Source organism: Callospermophilus lateralis, chromosome 3 (genome assembly GCF_048772815.1).
Source record: "Callospermophilus lateralis isolate mCalLat2 chromosome 3, mCalLat2.hap1, whole genome shotgun sequence".
NCBI classification, from domain to species: domain Eukaryota; kingdom Metazoa; phylum Chordata; class Mammalia; order Rodentia; family Sciuridae; genus Callospermophilus; species Callospermophilus lateralis.
Window position 1 is genome coordinate 77,490,697 of NC_135307.1, and position 25,615 is coordinate 77,516,311.

Consider the following 25,615-nt stretch of genomic DNA (forward strand, 5'->3'; position numbering starts at 1 on the left):
GAATTCCCCAAAGCTATTACTATGTGTGTGTACCTTTTCTCTTCTCCATGGCCCTTACTGCCATCTAACGTAACACAGAATTAATTATTGATTTTTGCTTGTTAACTGTTCCCCCTGCTAGAATATAGGTTCATAAAAGGCAGGGATCTTTGTCTTTCTAATTCACTGATGTGTCCCCAAGGATTAGAACTGTGGCTGGCATCGGGAAAACATTCACCAGGGAGTGTGGTCTGAATGAGGAGGGAGTTATGGACCACTGCTGCTGGAAGATGGTGCAGATAAATGGCCCCAACTTTTACAGGATATCCCTATGTCGGTGACCTTGCTGAGAGCTCTTGTGGTAGAGTAGTGAGGAAAAGAACCCAAGTAGAGAGGAGCTAGAGGACAGGATAGGGAGGGAGCCTAAGATGAGAAAGTAAAGACTAGAATAAAGACAATACTGATGACTTTGAAGAGCTGGGAGATGCTGAGAAATTTAATGGTTGCGGGAGGGGCTATGGGGTCAAGAGGAGTTTGCTTCCTGAGATGGGTAATAACATATAGGAGGAAACCAGCCCACAAAAAGGAAGAAAAAGATGATTTTTTCCCCTTCCGGACAAAAATCAGTAATGGTACAAATTCCCTGAGAATTTGCAAGAAGAACTTAGGGCTCAAGAAGAGAGGTACCATAAAGAGGAGGTACATTTCTTCCACTGAGATTGGATGGATGCCAGCATATGTGGACACAGATGCAGGTGGGAGGAAATCCCGTGGCAGAACAGGAGGAAGTTGTTGAAGAAAGAAGAGGAAATGTCAGTGATTTTAAATAGAAAAGGTGTGCTCTTGCCTTCTGGAGGAGAAAGTGCCTTCACTGGTGGTGGGGTCCTTTGTATTCCTGTTAGGATAAGGCATGGTGGAAGATGGCATTTACCAAGGCAGGATGCCACTTCGCCCTCACTCTGGCTTCTCATCCATTGCTTTCCACCACAGTGAGTGGCATTGTGGCCCACACAGCTGCACAGGACTGAAACCTGGAGTCATCTTTGTCTCTTCCCTCTTGCCCTCCACATCAAATTTATCACCAAATCCTCTTGATGACTCTTTCTAAACACCTTTTTGAATCTCTTATCTTTATCCCCACTGCCATTCTCTTAGATATGGTGACCTGAGTTACTGAAGGTTAGGTTGCCAATGGGTTTTCAGTCTTTGGTCCTTTTCATTTCTGTAAAATTTTCTACATGTGGCTCAAGGAATCATTCCCAAAAGATCTGATCATGATCCTCCCCTGCTGCTCACTGGTCTGTGTCTCCTGATTGTTGTCAAGTGAAAGTCTCAATTCTTCAACCTTGACATGCAAAACTTCATGCTCTGACTCCTGCCTACCTCCCCGTGAAGACAAAGACCTTGGGAGAAGAGAGAACAACAACATATTTTTGAAAATATGGATACACCGAATGGATTTGGCTGACCAGAGATACTTTTAATATGTTTTAAACATAACTTTAGTTGAAAATTAATAACTAGAAAGTTGTTTACATTAGGCAAAAAGTACAGAGGTTTATAGAATGAGAATATTACCTAAATCAATGACAGAGAAAAACACTAGCAAAAAATATTAAGCATGTATTAGGGACTGGGATAGTGCCCAGAGGAAGTAGTTTTATCTATAAAATCTAAGGAAAAATATATGTAAAAATAACCTAGCCATGGCCAAAGCTTGCAACTGTTTGAATATCAAAAAGAATAATAAAGCATAATAACTTAGTGAATTGAATGATGAAAATCCATGTGTCTATAAAGGCAGGGTGTGTATGTGTGTATGTGGGGGGGAGAGACACCAAAACAGAACTAATGTGGTCATTTGAAAGGGCTTGTATATTGACTTTCTATTTTGACAATTAGTAACTAAAGAGAAGGATTTAAGCATTATCCAAATTTTCTGTAAGAAATGTATCTTAGAATAACTAAATAGCCTCAACTGATGAGGGAAAGTTCTACTTTACAGAAGAATGTTAGCCAAGAATGTAGAAAGCATTCTATAATCCCTATTAAAATTATTGACTTAGGGGCTGGGGTTGTGGCTCAGTGGTAGAGCACTTGCCTAGCATGTGTAAGGCATTGGGTTCAATTCTCAGCACCACATATAAATAAATTAAACAATAAAGGTCCACTGACAACCAAAAAGTATATTTTAAAAATTATCAACTTAGACAAGTATGCTCAATTGTTCTTAAAATATGTAGGTATATGATTGATAGGACCTAGACATTCACAAAATACCAGAGATCACTTATCTTGTTTCAAGGGATAAAGGGAGAATTAATTTTTAAATTAAAAGCCCAGGAGATCATAACATTGCCTAGGTGAGAATGCTAACAATCTTCTCTAACAAAAATGCGCTACAAAATGCATCTATGATACATTGTAGCCACACACACACACACAAAATGCTTTAACTCATCAAATCTTAACTTTCAGATTTAAATTTTAGGGGTTGAGGAAATTGAATGTCATAGTAAAATAACAAGCAAAAAAAAAAAAAAAAAACTCAGAGTGGGACAGTTAGCTAGGTTCTTTCAACAAATTAAGGTCATAACAAAGAGAAAAATGGTCTGTGAGGCAAAGCGAGATCTGAAACTAGGTTGTGGTTTGAACAAATGAACCATAAAGAACATTTTAAGAACATATGTTGGAAATTTGAATATGGCCTAGACAAGATGAAAATATATTGATGGAAAGCTAGAGAACCTTATGTAAAATAAGCAGATAACAAAAACAGCATAGTAGGTCACATTTTGAAAAAGCATGTACATAAACTCTGGAAGGATGTACACTCTGGTGTTTGCAGTGGTTATTTCCTGGTGGTAGAACTATGGTGTGCTCTACCAGTTTTTATTCTCTAGTTTTTTTTAAAATGCAGTTTTCTACAATGCATGCATCAATATTTAATGATAATAAATAGTACAAATAGGCCAAATGTGCAAAGAAGATGGGTAAGGAGTCTCTACAGACAGTGAAGCATAGCACCTCTGCAGTTTCCACAGCTAGGGTAGGAGCCCTGGATCCTGGCCCTTTATTTCATTCATCAGATTGCATCTGAGAGAGGGAAGAGATTCCTGAGTAAGTCATCCCCAAATAGAAGATTTTGATGGGCCATTTTCATCTGTGGATGCCAGAGGTGATCCTGCTACTCCCCTGACTGTGGGTCCAGAGAGCTCTGGGGGCAAGCTTGAGTATCTGTGAAGATTTCCATTGTTCATGTTAGGAACCAGGGTAAAAAAAAGTTCTCAGGCTTCTGAGAATTTTCTCTTTTTGCTGCCTTCTTGCTGTCTGGGTGTATACCCTTGGAAGGAGGAATAAATCCTTTTCAAGGGGCTGTGTTGCTCTTGATGCCAACTTAACTTTGAAGCAAAATTGGATTATGGGAAAAAGATTATGCAACTTAGAAATTTTAAAATTCAAATCCAGCATACACAGATAAGAAGTTCTAGAGTGGGTTCAAGGCTTGAGAGTGACTGAGGCAATTGTAAATTGAGAACTAGCCAGAGCTAAACCCCATCTCCTTTTGCAATGGGCATAGCAGGTCCTTGATCCAACTTGTCCTGCCTGGGTAGACTCCTAGACAAACTAATGCTTCATAGCTATAGTTTCTTTGCTTCCTTTACTTGGTGCTCTGAGACATCAAACCTTGGAACTTGGACTCAAAAAGATTATGTACTCAGAGAAAGACTGCACCACTTAAAAGCATCTCTAATAATAGAAACTAAATGATTCTTAGTTGGAGTTGTCTTCTGTATATCTCAGCCTAAAAATCCTTAGGTCTCTTAGTGTTTCCCTGCAGGTCTCCTTTGGCTCTGCAGTTCTCAATTTGCAGTTTTAATATATTTTAAGTACTTGTGTGCCCTCTAGAGGAGCAATATAAAAATTCAGGGTTGACAGAAGCTGCCAAGTTTTGTTTTGTTTTAGTAGACATCAAGTCTTATATTTTTTTATTGCTTTGTATAATTTAGAAGAATTTGTATACATGAACACTTAAGTTATTAGGCACAAAGATTGGAGATCAAAAGGGTGGAAATTCTCCAAGAAGTGTAGAGAAAGATAGAACTGTCAGACTTTTCTCCATGCTGGGAAAAGCCTGGCAAACTTCACCTGGGGGCAGAGGAGAAGAGTTCTTTATCAAAACTTACTAAAAGTTGTTTTTGGTTTATTGCATATATTTTTAAATTTTATTTTTTAAAAATTTTTATTTTTTATTTTTATTTAGTTATACATGACAGTAGAGTGTATTTTGATGTATTATATATACATGGAGTATAACTTCCCGTTCTTGTAGTTGTATATGATGTGGAGTTATACTGGTCATGCATTCATAGATACTGTCTTTCCTATTCCCACCCCCGCTTCATTCCCCTTTGTCTATTCCAATGAACTTCTATTCTTCTCTCCCTCTTCCAGCTTGTTGTGTGTTAGCATCCATATATCACAGAGAACATTCAGCCTTTGGTTTTGGGGGATTAATTGCCAAGTTTTGAGGTTGAATTTTGATTACGTGTAAAAGAGGTTAAGAAACCTGACTCTTGAATGGAATTATTACCCTTGTCATGGCTACTCTTATTTATAAATCTAGGTACTTAGATAGAACAAACCTAGATTTTCCTAATGAGTTGTATTTTAGAATGAGCAAAACAGTATTTGTGCCTATTGAATGGTTTTTAAATAATCATAAATATAGCAAGATGTATTTTTATTTTATTTCTATTATAGATTTTGCCTTAGTTTATAACTAAATATATCCTTTGTTACAGAGTTCAACCTTTATTTTCCTTCCCCAAGAAATATATTCTTTCAGTCACTTTTATGATAAAACATGTACATAGTATATGTGAAACTTGTTACATTTGAAACATATTTTTCAATTCTTATACTATTTTCACAAAATTCAATAACCTTTTAAATATCAAGAATTTTGTAATATTCTGAAGGTGGAAAATAAAATTAAAAATTTATAGGGAAAAATGAGAAAGAAGCCATTTGGAAATAATCAGGAAAATCTAGTTTTAACTAACTATAATATCTAAATTGCACTAACTATAATATCTAAACTTTACTATGATTAATATTTCTAATTGAGATCTTGCTTCTAGTTTTGTTTATTATAAAATATACATAAAATGTTGCATATTGTTTTCTTATCGTAAGTATTTTCTATATAGTGATATTGTAGTAATCATATCCATTGCATAAATTATAATAATTTCTCCCATTGCTGGGCAGCTAGATTGCTTCCAATTGTTAATAACAGTTATATTTAATATTTTTTTAATCATGTAGCATTGTCCATGGTGTGTGTTTGTTGGCTGGTTGATTTTTCTTTCTTTCTTTCTTTCTCTCTCTCTCTTTGTTTTTTCCTTTTTGTGCTGAGGATGGAACTCATGGTGTTATGCCGGTTGGGCAAGTATTCTATCACTGAGCCACACCCTCACCTCCCACATTTGGGTTTCTGTTCCTAGGACTTAATCCTGGCTGTGAAATAACTGAATCAAGAAATGTGATCTTTTAAAAAATGACAGTACATTTTTCTACATCACTTTCTAAGGGAGTTGTATGCCAACTCATATATCATCAGCCACTAAAGAAAATATCAAGTTCAACACATTTATCCAGCACTGAGTTCTACTGTTTTTAAAATGCTTTGATAATTTAATGGGCCAAAAAATTCTGTCTGACTATTTTGATTTCAATTTCTTTTGCATTTGGTGAGACTGGACCTTTTTCCAAGTTTGAGTTTTATTTCCTCTTTTGAGGATTCTCTGGAAATCTGGTTCTTATTTTTTTATGTCTTTTCAGGACCTGCAAGTCAGAAATTAAGTTACATTGAAGGCAGGGTGTCTCATAGAAAATCCTGCTTCATAAAGTCAGGCTGCAAATTGCCACTTCTTTAGGTTAAGAATGAACCAGAAGAAAACCTAAACCCATGTTCACCACCTAATTCCTGTTAAGTGCAGGGCAGGCTGAACTTAGTTGTCTGCAGGGCAGGCTGAACAAACATTAGCTGCAGGATAGCCCAGGCACTCAAACCCCTCTCTGTATGGTCCTTTATCAACTGATTGCATCAAGTCTGAACACTCAACCCCACTCAAGGCTGAACACTCGACCCCCACCCGCCTGTAATGGAAACCCACATCTGACCCCTGTCCTGTCTGCCTCAAAGCAGAAGATGACACCCTTAGCAACTACTGTATAATCCAATCATTGTACACCAACAAGGCAGCTTGCAGACCCAGAGACCCCATTAGATTTTGGCTGTAAAAACTCTCTCCTGCTGGGCCCCTCTCTCTTGCTTTCGCTCTCTCTTGCTCTCTCTTTCTTCTCTCGCTTCTCTCTCTCTCTCTCTCTCTCTCTCTCTCTCTCTCTCTCTCTCTCTCTTCTCCTCTTTTGCACTTCTGCAAGATCTCTTGGTCGCTCCGAGTGTTGAGGTCACTTTCCTTTCAATCCCCACTCCTGGGAAATTGTAAGAAAAAAAAGAAAAGAAAAGAAAAAAGTTAAACAACACAGAACAGGGAAAGGAAGAAAGGGAAAACCCTGACCCAGAGAAGTTATAAGCATCACCCCACATTCCCAGTCCCTGGTGTCCTGAATTGGTCTGGAGTAGTTCTGGATTAGTCCTGATACCTGGAGGGTACAGATACCTGGAGGAAGCCACCATCACTTCAAGCATCAGATAGTCTCAGAAATAAGACTTCTTACAAGATCTAGGCTCACTAGGAAATAAAAGCATCATAGGCCAGAAATCATAAGAATAGATACAGGTAACATTTGACATCTAAATTCTCATTCTGAACTCCAGGGAACCAAGTAGATTTGGATCCACTAAGATTTCCACAGCATACAAAATTTTGCCACACACCACCTAAAACTCAAGAATCTAATAGATCCAGAGAATGAAACTCCTGAAAACCAATAAGCTAAGGCGAATAGCTGAAGAGAAAAGTAGGGAAAAGATTTGAACATATCCTTCACAGGCAGAAATAGCAACAGGCCAATAAACCTATGAATAGGTGTGTCAGGGATACACAAGTGTAAGTCACAATATATTACTGCTGTACACCTATTTAAGTAATGAGCATTACTATTATTACCATTTGTAATAGCCCCCATTAGAAATCCCTCAGATGTCATCTACAACAGAATGAGTTCACTAGCATGGTAAATTTTCATAGCAAAGAGATTAAACAAAATGTAACTCTCTGAACAACTTGGATGGCTTCCATGAGCATAATGCTGAGGAGACCAAGTACATACCAGAGGATTCTATTTACATAAAATTTAAAAATGGGAAAAATGATTACATGGAATTAAAACGCAAGAAGGTGTTTTCTACTTGTGGGTGGGGTTAGTAACTAAAAGGGAATTTTAAAGGAATTGACGTTCTGATAACTCTGTATTCTGCTTTGTGATCTGGGTGCTGCTTACTTAGATGTGTTAACTGGAAATTCATTCCACTGTCTACTTACAATTTGTATAATTTTTAGAAACCTTTATAAAGAGACAGAAAAAGATATAAGTAAATTGGGAGATATACTAAATTGATCAATAGAGCTAGTGCAATCCCAGTGAAAATCTCAACAGAGTTTTGTGAAAGTTGGTGAGCTTATTTTAAAATTTACAGAGAAATATATGATTAACAAGGATGACTTAAAAAAGAACTAGGTATAAGTATTTAACACACCAGATATAAAACTATGGTAACTAAAACAATAGACCAGTGAAATATAAAGAGACATACAAATTTGAAAATGATATGTGACAGACATAATACCAATGGGAAAAGGATGAACTTGTCAATAAATGACAGGGTCAATGGTATTTAGTATCTATATGGGACAATTGGTATGTATAGGGTAAAAAATACAAAATTAGATATCTATATCATACCATGTACAAAGTAAATCACAGGTGAAGTAATCAAAGAATGAAGGGCAAAATTATAAAGCTTTTATAAAGTGATATAAAAGAATATTTCATTATTCCAGGTTCAGAAAAATTTCTCAAAGACATAAAAAAACTGTTATGATTTGGATGTGAGGTGTCCCCTGAAAGCTCACATGTGAGACAATGTAAGAATGTTCAGAGGGGAGATGATTGGGTTATAAGAGTCTTAACCCAATCAGTGAATTAATCTCCCTATAAGGATTAACTGAGTGGTCATTGAAGTGGTAGAATGTGGCTGGAAGAGGTGGGAATTGGGGGTATGGCTATGGGGTATATATTTGCATCTGGTGAGGAGAGTCTCTCTGTCTCTTTCTGCTTTCTGATCACCATCTGAGCTGCTTCCCTCTGCCATACTCTTCTGCCGTGATGTCCTGCCTCATCTCAAGCCCTGAGGAATGGAGCCGGCCTTCTATGCACTAAGACCTCTGAAACTATGAGCCCTCAAATAAACTTTTCCTCCTCCTTTAGAGGAGGAAAAGTTTATTTCTGGTCAGATCTTTTAGTCACAATAGCAAAAAAACTGACTAAAACAAAAGCTTAGCCATAAGGTAAAGCTTAAGAAATTAGACTCTAATAAAATAAAATAAAATTTTCAATTCATTAAAAGTCACCACAAAGAGAGTAAAAAGACATTACAAAATGGAAAGAGATATTTGCAATACATATTACTGACAAAAGAACTGTAGATAGGACATCTACAGAGCAACATGAAAAGACAGATTTGTATTAAAAAGTTAGGCAAAAAATTGAACAAAGCTTTATAAAGATTTCCAAGCACCAATAAATGTACAAGGGAGGTGCAATATCATTATTATTACAAGAAAAATACATTAAAACCTCAATAAGAAATCATATAAATTTACCAGAATGGTAAAATAAAAGATCCAACAATGAAAGTGTTGGGATATCGCTTTTGACAATATAATAAAGATATATATCTAGGAGTGGGATTGCAGGATTACTCATATCCTATAATCCTGCAATTCCACTCGTAGGTATATGTCTTAGAGGTATCTTGCACCTGTTTCACACAGGATACAATAAGAATCATCAAACAGCGGTCTCTGTAATAGGCAAATAAAGAAGTAACTCAAATATTCATTGATGGCATGTTATATATTTTACCACACAGGTACTAAAATAAAGAAAAGCAAAGATGGCGTTTACTTCCAGAGAGAAGGAGGGGGCTGCTTTAGAGAAGACACACAAGTACTGAAAATGTACTGTTGATCTGCATGATGTCTGTGTGAATATTCATTATATGCTTTATTATTTAGACTGCATATGCATGTTGTAGGTACTATTTAATACATATGATCAAACACAGAGAAGAAAATGTAATTAGATATTTTCGTTTCAACTTAAATAAAAATGCATTTGTTGATCAGAGAAAATGCACTGTTCAATTTCTGTTTTCTTACATTAATTTGAGATTTTCCTTCTAGAACCTAGTATACAATCAAGGCTTATCCATATTCCATGTATCATATCTTTCAGTAAGCTATGCCTTGGACTTGTAGATCATTTGATATCCATTAATTTAATTTAATTATAATGAAATTAATTGCATTAGTGATGAAAGCTGAAAAAAAATCACCCCCAAATTTAGCAGCTTAAAACAACATTTCCTATATTTTTGTGGGTCAGGCACCTGGACAGTGCTGAGCTGACTCCTCTGACTCAGGGTCTCTCACAAGTCACAGGCAAGATGTTTGCTGAGCACAGGGAAGGATGAAATCCTGTAACTTGTGGCAGCATAGACGAGCCTGAAGGACATCATAATAATTGAAATAACCTGGGCACAGAAAGACAAAGATCTTGTGTTCTGATGGAGATGCGGAAGCTGAAAACATTGACCTTGTAGAAACACAGTCATTAGAGCCTGGGAAGGGTAGGGATGGAAAGAGTTTAGTTATTGGGTACAAAAACATAGTTAAGAAGATTAAGTTCTGTGTTCTATAGCAAAGTAGAGTGGCTACCATTAATAATTGTATGTTTCAAAATAACTAAAAGAAAGGATTTTTTGATATTTCTAACTTAAAGAAATGATAGATGTTTGAGGTAATGGATATGTTAATGATGGAGAGACCTGATTTGGTCATTGCAAACTGTACACAGGCGTCAAAATAGCACATTGTTCTTCTTGAATATTTAAAATTATCATTTGTTAACTTAAAAAAAAAATGATGACGGTGGGGGTTGCAGTCAGCTCCAAGTTAGACTCACAAGGATTCCTTTCCAAGAACACTCATGGGGTGGTTGAGGATTTGGTTACTTCTAGATTGGGGGCTGAGGGCTTCAGTTCCTTACTGGCCAGAGGCCTCCCTTGGGTTTTTCCCACGTGAGCTTCTCCATAGCTCACAGCATGACAGCTGGCTTCCATCAGAGGAACCAGCAACCAAGGCTGGTGACATCAAGGGTGTAACATCCGGGGTATTTCTCCTTGTACACAGCTGATTAGAAGCTAGGCTCTAGGTCCAGCTCACATTAGAGGGGAAGGGATTGCCCAAGGGCACGAATACCAGAAGCTGTCGTTTGAATGTGTCCTCCAAAAGTTCAGGTGTTGGCAACTTAATCCCCCAATTCACATGTTGATGGTATTTGAAACTGGGGGGTTGGGGAGGTAATTAGGGTTGGATGAGGTCATGAGGGCTGGGTTCCCATGATAGGAAAAGTGGCTTTATTTTTTAATTTATTTTATTCTGTTGAGTTTCACAAGGATTAGTGGTTTCATTAGAAGAGGAAGAGAGACATGAGCTTGCACACTTGTTCTTTTGCCAAGTGATACCCTCCGCCATCGCATGATTTAGCGATGAGGCTCTCATCAGATGCAAGCACCTTATTTTGGACATTCCAGCCTCCAGAACTATAAGAAACATATTTCTGTTCTTTATAATTTACCCAGTCTCAGGGATTCTGTTATACCACCAGAAAACAAGCTAAGACACCAAGAGACAGAGATGGGGATCATTAGCAGCTCTCTTCCAACCTGCCTACTGCTTCGATGTAACCCACATTTCTTGTGTTACTTTGGAGAATCAGTAGCCATTATTAACTGAAATCCTGATAATACAATACTCATCCTAGATGACAGAATACTGAGTCTTACATGCACAAAGCATGTTTAACAGTCAGAAATTTTGTCCTTATGACTTCAAGTTTGGGCTCTTTTTGAAACGCTGTTCATTTTCTCTGCCCACATTGTGATTTTACATATGGCATGTATCTTTCAGAGTCACTCAAACCTCTTGTTGAACCTTAGTTTGAGCTCCTCTGAAGAACCACTCCATCCAAGTCTTTCTTGGAGTGCCTCCAGGGTCCCCAAAGTGAATTGTAGGTGAATTATACCATAGTCTATGTTTTAAAACAGTCTGTCCTAAACATATAAACATAACCTATCTATCTGATAAAAATCCATCTGATTGAGTAATGTGGCAACAAATACATAAATCTAAATTAATATCTTTTTGTCTATTTGATCTATCTTGATTGATGGTGATACATGAAATAATCCATGACAATAGTGATATTTTATTTCTCATGTTCTAATGCTTTTTCCTTTGTATTTTTATTGCCACACTATTTGGTCAAAACAACTCAATGTTGTATTCACTACTGATTGTATATTTTTTCTAGTGGTGCATCATGATTATAAATAATAGTGGAATTGTGGCATATTTGTATAAGCACATAACATAACTTAATCCATTTCATTCCTTAGTATTTTTTCTTCCCCTCCCCTCTCCCTTTTTCTGATTCCCTTCCTCAACTCTACTGGTCTCCCTCCTATTTTCTTAACTACCTTTTTAAATATTCTTCTCTCCAGTTTCCACTTATGAGAGAGAACATACCACCCTTGGCTTTCTGAGTCTGGCTTGTTTTGCTCAATATGATACTTTCTAGTTCCATTCGTTTTCCTGCAAATGACATAATTTCATTCCTCTTTATGGCTGATAAAACCTCACTGTGTATATGTACCACATTTTCTTTATCACTCCATCTGTTGATGGACATCTAGGCTGGTTCTATAACTTGGCTATTGTGAATTGGATTGCTATAAATATGGTTATGCATGTTTCACAATATAATTATGTATTGATTTTTTAACTATTTAAAATTCTCTGGCTTAAATTCTACTTTGTCTAGTATTACTTTATGTTTGAAGGATAGATTTTGGTTTCATTATTATCTTTATCTCTTTTTGGGGGAGTCATTTTATTTTGGATGTGTCAATCATACTTGTTTATAAAATGCATTTTTAAAACCTAATTGAGAACTCTGGGTGGTTTAGATTTGTGGGAATGAAAGAAGTCTTCTAATTCATTATGGTGTGTGATGTTTATTGTTTCCTCATCCTATTTTGTGCTGATAAGAAGCTGGCATTGGCAAGGTACCAACTTCATTGTTTGCCCAGGTGTCTATACAATGCATCGCTAGACTAATCTTAGACATCAATTTTCTCTGATTTGGGACTTCGCTGGTTTAAAATCTATGCTCCATCCTCCAAAACTTGGTAACATTTGCAAAAGACTGTATGATCTTTAACTTCATTCATCCTGAATTTCCAATTAGATTCCATATTTTTTTCTAGGAGTGTAGATCAACCTAAGACCTTGCAAGCTTGACTTAAAATACACTTACAGATTTTACTTGACTCTGGTCTTAGCATTTAAGTAACAACAGCAATAATAATAAAAAACCAAATTCATCTCTTCATTTTCCCCTTTTTGATTCCACACACTCAGTAGCTAGAACATAATAGGTGCTAAACAACTTCACCGCAGATGTTGTCCAGACTAGACTGACTCCTGAGTTCATGTGGGTTTTTTTTAATTATCTGGAAGATTGGAATGTTGACCTTGCCCATAGTGGGTGAGGCCAGCTGATTCTTTCCACTGAATTAGGCAACTGTGCAAGGACAGGAAAAGGGAGCCCTAATTCCAGTATCCCACTTACTGTGAGCTCAGCTTTGCTCCACCTGGAGGAACACCCACACCAGCGATCTTGTACTCCAAAAAGAAATTACAAGAGGTCCCACCCCCAGGGATGCTGATTCAATAGGTCCAAGATAGGGCCCAGGAATTTCCCTTTCTAATGCATTCCAGGTGATGCTGCTGCTGCTTGTCAGGGCCCAAGCTTTGAGAAGCACTGACCTGAAGCATGAAGCACCTCAGTCAATGAGCAGATAGAGAAGGCTGTGTGGCTAGTGAGTGTCTAGGGTCATCCAAGTGTTTTGTGTTTGTGGGATTTTCCCCTCTCTTTTAAAGCTTCAGGAATACCTTTCAAAGTTAGCCTTTGAGAGATTTTGGGGACTAACCAGTCCTAACAACTGACTCTTTCCTAACATGGCTGGGTAGCATATAATTAGTTCACAGATAACCTAGAGACTTCATGTGAATCAGTAGCTGTAATATATTGTCCAGATAAACTGGGAAGGGGGGCAGGCAAGGAAACAGGCAGACAAACATGCTGTGTTTTCAGAAGTTCTTACCTTTCCTAACTTGTTCCTGATTACATTAAAACCAAGAAGCAGAAAATGGTCAAGTACATGCAACTGAAAGAACTAAAGCCACGACTGAGTCCTGAGGAGGGATCCTGTCAGCTGTACCTACTACACACTGTGTGCAATTTGTGTTTGAATCCAGCTCCTCCTAGCCTCTTTCTTTCCCCTGCAGCTGGGAATCCCTAGGGCCTGCACATATGAAGTCTTTGTGACAGTCTTCAAGTACAAACATGATCAAAAAGAGGCCCCCTCGTCTTAGTTGGTGGAGCCCACAAAAGGGCAAGCAGGGAGGAACAGGTTGTACTTCAGTTCATTTTCTTCCTTAGCCCAGAGCCCTGGTCCAGTGCAGGGACTCACAAGTGCCCTGGGGTCTGTAGGATCACCCCCAGATGCCTTGTCTGCAAGCCAGAGCACCAGTCTGATCTTCCCCCAACTCCACCCTGCCTTCAAAGCCTTCAGTCATCAGCAGTTATCTCGGTCTCACAGAATTCCAGCCCTCCACTGCCATATGGACACCTCTTATGATGTGAAACCTGCCACTCTTTCAGCCACTCTCTTGCCACCTTTGGTCCTAAATCCCAAATGTCTGCCAAATAGAGCTTCTAAGCCCAGGCATGCCCTTCCTTTATTTCTGTGTGCCTTTCCCTTAGACCTGAAAGCTCTTCCTTCCCACCTTTCCCCTGGTTTATTCAGGCCAATTCTATTAATTCTTTTGAAAAAGTGTGGAAGGTGGCCACTCTGAATGATTCGCATTCTCCTTCCCTGAGAGGAGAGGCTTTGACCATCACTACATCTCGTAGTGACCTGGACATTGACCCAGTCTTGGAGGTTGAGGATGCATCTTCAGACGTAGGCATGTCACCCCATGGATTGAGCTATACTTACCTGTTCCTTTGTGATATTACTCCTTTGCCCTGTTTGGGATAGAATGTTCCATGGAAACGCCTTTTGGGTGTCCCCTTTCTCTTGCTCTGCCTTTGGATGTGGCCTTTCTAGATGTCAGTCAATCTGCTGAAAGCAGACATCACTAAGCTGGACTCAACCCCCTGAAACCTGACCCCTTGCCTCAAATTTGAATGGATTTTCCCAATAAAAGGGTTCAGCACTCACTTGCTCTCTTTCCATGGGCCCCTAAGGTCAGAGGAGCTTTCACAGGACCCCAAAGAAAAAGGTATTTGTCTGTCTCTGTGTGGTTATTTTGTGCAATTCCCCCTGGAGTGACCTTGAGTGTTTTAGTCATGAAGAATGCGACAAAAAAGAATTTCATGTGAGAGAAATACTTATTGTTTTAAATCGCAGAAAATACAAAGAATTATGGGGGAAATGTGCATCAAAACAATACCCATGTTTCATGCTCCCCCCCAGAACCCTCCACTTAACATTTTGATTTTTTTCTTTCTCTCTCTCTCTTTCTCCCCACCCCCAACCCCAATCCCAACACTGGGGATTGAACCTAGGCCCTCCCACAGGGTAGGTAAATGCTCTACCACTTAGCTATATGCCTAGGACATTGAAAAAATTTCTTGGGACACGTTCTTGCTAAGTTGCCCAGGGTAGCCTTGAACTTGCACTCTTCCTACCCCAGCCTCCTGAGTACTTGGGGTAACAGGCATGCACCACCTGTTCTGCTCATGCTTAATTTTTTCAAGGTATTTCTATGCATATATGTTTATGAGTTATAATTTAAATTGATGTATCATGCCCTTTTCACTTAGTACTACATTGTAAGCTGTCTTCTTAATGTTTGTAACTATTATATTGTAAGCTCTCTTCTTAATGTTGTATTTGAGAAAAAACTTTTTAGTGGCCACATGTTTCTGTGCATATATATTATATAAAAATAAACATATCTGAACATTTGTTTACTTTACCCATTTTCAAGCTATCTTCATTCTTTTGCTTTTATAAATAAGGTTACCAAGAAAAGGTTTGTACATGATTCTGACAGCAACGCTGATTATCCTCTAGGAGAATACTCTAGAGTGGAATTACTAGAACAATATAAAGGAACACTTTAAGCTCCTATTTTGCACTGGAATATGAATGTCCATCTTTCAATAACCTCTGTTTTTTTATGAGACATTTTTGTTTTGGACTTTGGTCTTTGATAATTTGACTTTGTTTTTTGCATTTGTTTGATTAGACTGGATATTTTTCAGCATTTATTAATCATATGTTTCCTCATATCTCTTGTAAACTCTTTGTGTGTCTTTCCAGTTTTCATTTCGAGTCAGTCAAATTTTTTACTCATTTTCAATGCTTGACTGAAGTGTCTTCCCCCTGTGAAGTTCTCCTGTCAGCCCTGTGTGTCACCCCTGGTTTGGTGTGTGTGCACCTACTACTAAGAATTTCTACACTGCCTTACGATTATTTGCAATCCTTTCTCCCGGCAGTGTACAACCCAGCAGTTGGGGACCAGGACTGAGTCTTATTTTCCTCAGCACCTAATCAGTAGCTTGAATAAATCAATGAATATTACTGCAGAGTAGGATTTAACTTGACATGGATTTCATTAGGATGACATATGGACATTTCAAATGAAACCACGAGGAGTACCAAGTCCTTGGATAAAACATGAAAATTTGTTATGGTAATATAAATTATAACAGGATAGTATATAAAAATTCACATTGTTATACTACTAGAGATAGCAATATTTCTGGCAACTGTTTGCTACAAACAGAAATCACAGCCCTTTTAAGAAAAGTAATTACTTGAGCAAAATATTTAAAAATTATGTTTGTTGATTTATTTAGGATCTTATAAATTTTTCTGAACAATTTTCATAACACATTTTTCAAAAGAAGACAAAAAAGATGTACTTCCTCTGATCAAAAAAATTATATGAACATATACACATTAAACATACAAACAAAAGCTAAACTTGAAAAACAACTGAATTTCTTCATCATGTCATACTCTCAAATTATATTTCTGATATTCCTAATTTGTTTTTTTTCACAGTTTTGCTATACAAAAACAAAAACAAAAACAAAAACATATATTACCAAGTTAATACCGTCTCTGAGATATGGGCAAAACCAGAGGTGAAAAAAAGGAAGTTACTGCTAAGTTGGAAACAAAGTAAATACTTTTGTCCCCAGGAGGGATTGCTGGCTGGAGGTCTCAGCTTTCCACCTCAGAGTCCAAGTGTGCAGGGGTATACAAAGGAACTCCAGAGATGCTGGATTCCCTCTAGTTGGTTGTTACCGCCTCCCCACCTCCCCAGTTGTTTTACCCAAGATGACAGTGCGGGCTGTACGTGGGGCTGAGTCTCCGATTCAGCTACAGCTGTGGTTCCCCACTTTTCCATTCTGGTCACAGTTTGGCTAACCTTTGTAAACTTCTAAATGTCCAACTAAAGTGCTTGATTGAGCTCCTTCTGAGCTGTGTCCTGCTTCAGTTGTGAAAGCACAGCCCACAGGAGCCTCAGTAACATTTTGCTGTCTCCATAAGAGCAGAAAGTGGTCTTTATAGGAAGGTGTTATGGCCATGGCCATTAGCTTCAACTGAGGCTGGCTGAGTCCCTGTTCCTCTGTGCAAATGCCCAGTTACTTCACACAGCCAAACTCAGTTAACACAGCTCTCTGGTAAGTCACACATCAGTATTTGTCCAAGAAGCATAGTAAATCCTACCCTCAAAGAACCCATCAATATGATAAGCCTCTAAAATGGAGTTTCCAAAAGTGAAAGAACATTATGTGCCCACTCTCAAATATTGATTTCTTGTCTGAGTTGTGGGCCACAGTCAGATCTTTCTTCCCATCTACTTGTAGCTTTGCATCTTCGCCTGAACACTAAGTACCCCTAAATGATGGCTTGGGAAGACCCCTCCAAATGCCTAATCCAGTCATATTCCCACATTGAGGAACATCTATGATTCAAGCTTCGCCTAGACCAATTGGCCAGGATAATAACTAAACAGGGGGTAATAATGAGATAAAATAATTCAAGGATCACTGGAAATGAATAGGGTAAGACATTGATATGCTTTTTAAAGAACATTTATCACATAATTTTAAATAGTGGTGTTTCTACTATATTTAAATAAAGATCTATAGGTTTCTTGTAAAAAAAAATTAGGGGCACCAGATACAAATGTTGGAATAATTAATATCATTGTTATAAGACAATTAACATTGCTTAAAACATACAACATTTTAGTTGTTGTTAATAACACAAAATAAAAAAAAATGTACTGAAATGGTTCTTGAATACAGAGTGGCAACATATTTTCAAACTATATCAAATACTTCTGAAAATATGTTTCAATGCTTTTGTTATGGGAGATAAAATCTTTAAGGATTTAAGGTTTTTTTTTTTTTTTTTTTAAATCATGGGTCTGAAACTGACATATTCTCCAACTTACCAGAGATTGTAAGCCTCTATCACAAACTGGATTCCACATTAGTTTGATAGGAATGGCTCTGCCAGTTTCTATACATAAGAGGTCTTATGAAAATCTTGTGGAAAAACATTCGAAATACTGAAGTTCTGAATATGATGAAAATCCATGGGTCCACAATTGAAATCACAGACAGGAAACGCAAGGCTAGAAGATCGTCCGATTCTTCAGTGGCATCCTGGACAGCTCCATAGTAGGAACGATACTGTTTGAAGAAAAACATTCCATTATGATATTGAAAGGTGGGTGACAGCAATGGATTCACTTTATGTCACTTACCTTTCTGTAAGAACATGGCAGCTTAACTTGGAATACTCATATTTGGTAAATTTATAAGTAGGTGAGGTCACTGAAGCTGACGGGTGTGAGTGAGGAGTCTGAGAGATGGAGAAACTGAGGAGTATGTAGGAGATCTGGTTGATGGACCCCCTGTGGCTGTTGCCCTTGCCATGCTCTGGTGTCTAGGTCCCAGCCAGACCATGAAGACCCACTGACAGCTTTCACATACAGGATCATCACGCTTCCATAAATACAGCCTCTCCAGCTAATATCTTTGCACCTGTATTTTATTCAATTCTTTCTTCTCTACCTGCTTCCTGTCCTCTCTTATCAGTTTTCTTAGAAATAAGTCACACTTGGAAAACATCACCTATATCAAAGCATCAATAATACTGAATCAATGTGAAGATACGGGAAATACAACAATGAAAAGACATAAGGTGACTTGAAAAAGGAACAGTTCACCTCATGTGCTCACCTCAGTGTCCTAGTTCTCCTTGGTATAGATTGCTATCTTTCTGTGGTTGACATTCTCTTTTCAAGGTAGGGAGGAAAAACGTGCAATAAATAAATAAATAAATAAAAGCCTACTTACCTGTGTCTAGCTACCTATTGTCTTGGTCTTCCCTGAGGTCCTAAAGCCTCCTGGAAACCCTGCAATGTGCCTCAGACCACAGCTCTTCCTGCCATTCAACCAACACAGTACTGCCATTGCTTCCTACTCAGGCTGAGGCTGGCCACCTGTTCTTTGTGCCATTATACACCCTATGCCTCCTGAGATTCTAAATCCATAATGAGGCAAATGGACTCTAATGGAATGGAAACTATGCAAATGCAGTATTACTAGAAAATGATATGGATAAGTGCAGAATGGACCTATTCAAAGGAATCAAAGAGCATCTCCTGGAGAAGATGCTTCTTCCCATAACAATTACCTTGCCTTTTCAATACTGCTCAATGGAGCATTTCAGTAGGCTCAACCACCCCAATCTAGTGCACTTTAGGAAAATTCCCTACATTGGACTCAGCTGTTACTTACATCTCAATGCCTTCTTCCATAATTATTGCTTAATAACACTAATAACAATAATAATGACTAATACCCACATAAAGCCTACTGTCCCTGGGCACAGTTCTAAGCACTTTAAAAAATTTATCTTATCTTTAGCCCTCCCCCCCCCAAAAAAAAAATCTATGAAGTACAGTCATTATCCCTATATTACAGATATGTAAACTGATTATATACTCAGATCATACCTTCCTTCAAGGTCTACCCCAAATATTATACCCTTTACGAAATTATCTGAGGTGATAGCTAAGCCCACTCCACTTTAGGGTCTTTCTGGATTAGAATTCCCTGATGTGTGACTTCAGGGAAATTACTGTTTCCTCATATTTACAGTGGAAATTATTGTACCTACCTTCTGAGCGATTTTTGTGAAGTCTGAAGTGAGATGGTATGAGGAAAACCTTGAGCTCAGGATCTAGCATATAAGACTCAATAATTAGCTAATATTATTTTTTTTCAGTTTGGAGTGTCTCCTGTCCTCTGCTAATTTTCCCTATGGTCCCAATCATCAATTTAGGGCTTATGTAGTTGCATGTGATATTTCTCTCAATTTATATCTCCACAATGAACTATAGAGTGTCTTGGATTTCTATATACAAGATGTGTGCTGAATGAATATGTGGATGACAATAAACTCTATGACTAAGTTGGTTTTAAAAAGCAGTTGACATGAGTTTGTTTTTATATTTGCCCCATTCTCTTCAAAGTGGAGTACAGCACAATATAAGTCCAATTATGCAAGAATGCTTGATTAGTGGGATCTGATACTCTTATAATTACAACAAATCATTTTGTTTCTATGCAGTGTTTACCATGTCAGTTCTATTAATGTATCAGAGGGAGAAAAAGAAAGAGAGAAGGAGGGGAGGGAGGGAGGAAAGGGGAGAGGAAGGGAGGAAAGGGGGGAGGGAGAGAGTGTGTGTGTATTGCTGGGGACTGAACCTATGACCTCACACATGCTAGGCCAGTGCTCTACTACTAAGCTACACCCCTGCTGGGTTATCTGTGTTTTCAAGTCACTAGATTTGTATTAGAAGAATGTTGTTCTACACCTGGCATTTTAAAAGTGGTTCAATTACATAAAGACAGCATGAGAAGACTAACTTCTGATGGATATAGGAGTCAAGTCGTTGAGAAAATGTTGTCATTGCCAACCAGGTGGAGACTTGGCAGGCCATCCCTGCTGGGGAGGTCTCCATCTGATGACCTCTTCTACCCAGTTCATCATCATAACACCCTAGTATGTGCCTTCCTCTGTAGCCCTTTAATCTACTATAACCCCTTTCCTCTGGGCCCTTCTTTTGTCTCCCATCCCTTATATGTTTCTAACCGCCCCCCCCCACCTTTGAAAGGAGCATCTCATTTATTCTTTCTGCCACCAAAATGGCATACACACAAGATCTGTCTCAATGCATGCAGGATGTCCTTTACCACTTCTCCGGTTCCATGGATTCTGGAAGAAATAATCACACAAGCTCGTATTTATCATTATCCAGCTTTTAAACTGCTCAAGAGTTATAACTCATTTCTACATACACACCCCCTCTCATCCATCTCTGCTCCCCCTCCAACCTCCAATATATTGTGGTTTTCTAAGATAAAAAGAATCTGGTGAAAGTATATTATACACATTAGAGAATGTGCTGCAGACTGCCTCTAAAGCTCATTCCGTATTATGTATATTTCCTGCTGTACAAAATTGCAAATTTGAAAATTCAATCTACTCATTTTACTCTAATCCAGCAATATTGTGAAGTGAATGTTAAAAATCATACTCAAGATTGGGGTGAGAGTGTAGCTCAGTGGTAAAGTACTTGCAGAGCATGCTTGTGGCCCTGGGTTAATCCCCAGCACTGGAAACAAAAAATTTTTCACTGGCCTTATGTTATAAGTAAGTTGGATATAGGCTTATTTTTCTAGTTGCTAGTTCCATTTCTTGGATGAGTGGTTTTCAAGTGTGAGGTCTCAAATACCCATTGAGTGTGGCAAAGAAGTCAAAACTTTTCATAAAACTGTTATTTATATTTTTCATTCTCATTCTGTAGAAGGTGTGCAGTGAGTTTTATGGAGACTGTATAACATATGATGACATCACCACTTCTGTGGCTAATGGCATTAATCTGTGCTTGTGTATTCTTGGGTTTTTTGGACCTTTCTAGATTGAGAGTACACTTGTGTATTTTCAGAGACTGTTCCTAGTACTTCTTACTTTTAATATGCTTTTTTGTTTTACTTGCTAAAATCGCTATAACTTATATCATTCACTAAGTCATTTTGAAACTCAACGTTTTCCTTGAATCTGTATTAAAACATGAGAAGTAGACTTTGATATCTTCTTTGCAATAGTATTTTAAAAAATTCTTAGTTTTAATATCTTATATGATAAATACTGATAGATATTATTAATATAAATAAAACCCCTCTGGGTTTCTATGATTTTTAAAGAGTATTAAGGGGTACTGAAATCATGAAGAATTTGAGAACCATAACCTTAGACTATAACACTATTTCCCAAGGAGATTATATCTCTTGATTAATTTGCTATATCCAGGAAGCAATAATAAGAAATGTAAGCTATAATTAGTAATAAGAGTAATGTTAATTATTGAACACAGGCACTGGTTTGGGACACAGACACACACACACACACACACACACACACACACACACACACTGTACATGCCATATATCCCTTATTTAAAATGCTTGAGACCAAAAGTGTTTCAGATTTAAGATTTATTTATTTATTTATTTGGATTTTATAGTATTTGTTTATAGATAATGAAATATCTTGGTGATGGAAGTCTAAATGAGATTTTTCACTTGTTTCATATGGACCTTGTACACTTAGTTTGAAGGTAATTATACAAATTTTGAGTGTGCCAGAGTTTTGACAACAAACTGTCACATGAGGTTAGGTGTAGAATTTTCCATTTGTGATATCATGTTGATTATCAGAATTTTCAGATTTGGAGCATGTGGATTTTGGGATTAGGGATGTTCCACTTGTGTGTGTCTGTGCGTGTGCGTGTGCGTGTGCGTGTGTGTGTGTGTGTGTGTGTGTGTAATTTCAAATCTTCATATCTATCTTACAGAAAACAGTATAATTATTCTTATTTTACAGATGAGAAAGCTGACATCAGAGGATAAATAAGTGCCAATCCTTGCCAGTAAATAATGAAGCCTGATTCAAATCCATGTCCTACACCAAAACCTTTGTCCTTTCTAGAAAACGATGATTCTTGTGAAGAATTCTATCAATATTACACATATTTGGAACTTTAAAAGTTTTTTAGAAAAATCATCTTCAAGTCCATTATTTTCTTTGCTTCTCACTATACTTTTATGAGTTATTCAAATCTCCTTAGAGACATGTCCAAATGTAATGCTCTTACCACTGTATTATGTTACTTTCTGTGTTATTTTTGCTATAACACTCAAGCTCAGGTCAAAAATTTTATGGTTTGGCTAATGTCTGCTTTATTAGAGCCTAGGTTAAGTGAGGTTTCAACAAAGGTGCTCTGCAAACATTTTCTATAAAGGACCAACCAATAAATATTTCAGGTCTTAAAGACCAAAAGGCAAAATCATTACTATGTGGTAGTACCAAGATAATGAGAGAGAAAGAAAAAATACATTTCCACAATTTTTATTGATGACATTCAGGATGCAATAATAATTAGGCACAATTTTTAGAATACAAATTTACTATGGAGAAGAATAAAACTTTTTAATGGAATAGATTTGGCTTAGTTGGGACTTAAAGGTCTGGGTTGGTTGCAAATATTCTTGGTAAGAACTATTATTAACTTCAGGGCTGTACATAAAATAGCGGGCAGGGCAGACTTTGCCTGTGGGCTTTTGTTTGCCAACTCCTGTTTAGAATGTGGTTCCACCAATGCCATCCCTGAACCAGCAGTTTCAGCTTCACCTGGAAACTTGTTAAGAATAAAAATTAGGGCTAAGGATGTGGTTCAGTGGAAAAGCACATGTCTAGCATGTGTGAGGTTTAGGTTAACCCCTTGCTCTGGAAGAAAAACAAAAACAAAACAAACATTTTTTAAAAACCTAAAAACATCCTAAAGAAATCCTGGGGGTGTGGGACCCAGTAATCTTTCTTTTTACAGCCTACTGACGATTCTGAGCATGCTAAAGTTTGAGAACCATTGTTGAATCTATCTTCTACGTCTACCTCTGCCTTTTTATATAGACATTGACTGATGGATTGATGGAGTTCTGATCCTAATCCTGCATGATAGTGCTACAGGTTATGCGTCCTCCACACATTAAGACCTTCATTTAAAGGAAAATCACTTTATATCTTCCTTTGCAAAATTACCCATTGAAAATAATATCCAGAATTGCTATATCCTGGTAAGAAATTTAACTTTCCTAGTCCCATAAGTCTCTAATTCCAAAGACTTTGAACTGGCTATGTATTGTAATTTATTCAAATGTAGTTTTTGCTGAACAGGTACATTGGAGGTGGGAGAGAGGGGGAGGAGCTATACTGAAAAAGTCTTCTCCTATGCCAGCCACTTCCAGGTGTCTGGGCCCCCAGGAATGAAAACCCTCAAAACTGGAGGTAATTCAAACCCCTCAGTAACTTAAAACCCAAGATAATGGCCTTCATGCCAACTCACTTGCCAGAATAGAAACACAACCTGTCAAGGCAGGTTGTCAAAACGACACCACCAGCTGCAACCACATACAAACAGCCTCTTAGCCTCTACCACACCTCCTCCCGTGGTGGCACCAGAAACAGTTGCAACAGAGCATCCAGGTTCACTCAAACTAAATCTGCAAGCCAATGGGGAAGAATTAAACTGTCCCTTAGTTCCTTTCCACTCTAACACCCAGAGAAGAACCCTCAGACGCCATTCGTTCATTTCTTACATCATTAAAACCATGAGCACATCTAAAGAAATAAAACTTCACCTAGCCGTCAGGAAAAGCAGAGGAACCCTATTGTCACGGAAAGACCAAACTTCTCCAAGGTTTGAGGGATTTTTGCCCCTGAGAGCTCCCCAGAGGGAAGCAGACAGGAGGGAGTCCTGTCACAATGGAAAGGGTTTTGCTGGGTCATAACCTACCCTCATTTGTCTTCTTTCCCTTTTCCTGACCTTCCCTCTTCTCGTTCAGCGAATTGGACTTTATCTTAGGGCTGTGGAGGGAATTCGACTTGGGGAACACAGTGACAAACCCTCCTGGCCCAGGACGCATTCCTCTTGTGCGGGCGGGGGGCGGGGTTCACCCCGTTCCACCCTTCCAGCCCCGCACCAGCGGCCCAACACACCCCAGTTCCCCACAACCTTGCTCCCAGCTACTCACAATTAAAGGCACAGAGCACATAGTGAAGAGCACGGTCATGAGGGCCAGCAGCAGGAGGTGATCCAGCTCCTCCAAGGGATGTGAGGATGCCACCTTCTTTCCCGCGCCTGGCTCCGCGATGTCCCTGAGTCCGCAGCGCGTGTGTCGTCTCAGTCGCTGGTGCATGGTGTAAAGGTTGCGCATCGCCCCCAGGTTGCACAGAACGATGGCAAGAACCACCAGCGCCATGAGCGTGGAGTAGAGAACAGAGTAGACCACCACCCAGATCGAGTCATCGCGGACCATCCGGATGAAGCACCAGGTGCCCGGGCAGTACTGAATGAATTTCCCGAAACCCAACAAGGGTAGTGCGCAGAAAGCCAGGCAGAATGCACCCACCACCGGAGCCACGAGTACGCCCCGGCGTAGGGTGATGTGCCGTTGGTAGAAGAAGGGGTGCCCCAGGGAAAGCCAGCATTCCAGAGCCATGGCCAGGAGCTGTAACGTCGATGCGAGCCCAAAGAAAGACATGAAGAAAGCGAAGGTTTGGCACAGCGACTCGTCGCCTGACGCAGGCATTAGCCCCCGCAGGCTCCGATTTTGCGCATAGGCAGCCAGAACCACCGGGCTTATCAGGCACTTGCCCAGCAAGTCGGTGATGGTCAGACCGCACACCAGCACGTAGAATACCGAGGGCTGCGGGCGCGGCGGGCGCGGTCGGCAAGACCCTAGCCCTGAGCGCGCCAGCAGCCCCAGGGCCAGCAGGTTGCCCAGGAGGCCCGCACTAAACAGTACCCCGCCCATCGTCGCTGAGTTGCCTTTCTCCACCGAGGTGGTGTTCTGGCACGGATAGAAGGGAGACTTCATGGTGGGCGGGCTCGAGTGGAGGTGGTGGGAGGGCGTGAGCCCTGGTGCCCCGGAGCCTAGAAGCCCCCGGCGATTCCCCACGCGGCTCTGGTGAAGAGGCTGAACTGTAAAGGAAGCTCTGCGGGCGGCAGGGTGTTCCCCACAGTAGGCGCCTCCTATCTAAACTCTCCGGTCACACCCTTTTTCGAGGGCGGGACGCGCCTCTCCGTGA

At 39.0% G+C, this 25,615-nt stretch overlaps 1 protein-coding gene across 1 annotated transcript; it reads right to left on the minus strand.

Annotated features, from left to right (window-relative positions):
• Positions 1-17,862: 17,862 nt before the first annotated feature.
• Positions 17,863-25,404, minus strand: Ptgdr (prostaglandin D2 receptor). The gene is made up of 2 exons (XM_076848382.2): positions 24,559-25,404; positions 17,863-18,084 (listed from the first exon to the last, which is right to left on the minus strand). Exons 1-2 carry the CDS (start codon positions 25,402-25,404, stop codon positions 17,863-17,865), a joined length of 1,068 nt encoding a protein of 355 aa, XP_076704497.1.
• Positions 25,405-25,615: the final 211 nt, after the last annotated feature.

Bases quoted from the DNA above. Each gene is read 5' to 3' on its own strand.
- Ptgdr (XM_076848382.2), bottom strand. From the start codon at position 25,404: ATGAAGTCTCCCTTCTATCCGTGCCAGAACACCACCTCGGTGGAGAAA. The intron at 18,085-24,558 runs GTGAGTAGCTGG...TTCTTCAAACAG, and splicing joins TGTGCTCTGTGCCTTTAATT to TATCGTTCCTACTATGGAGC.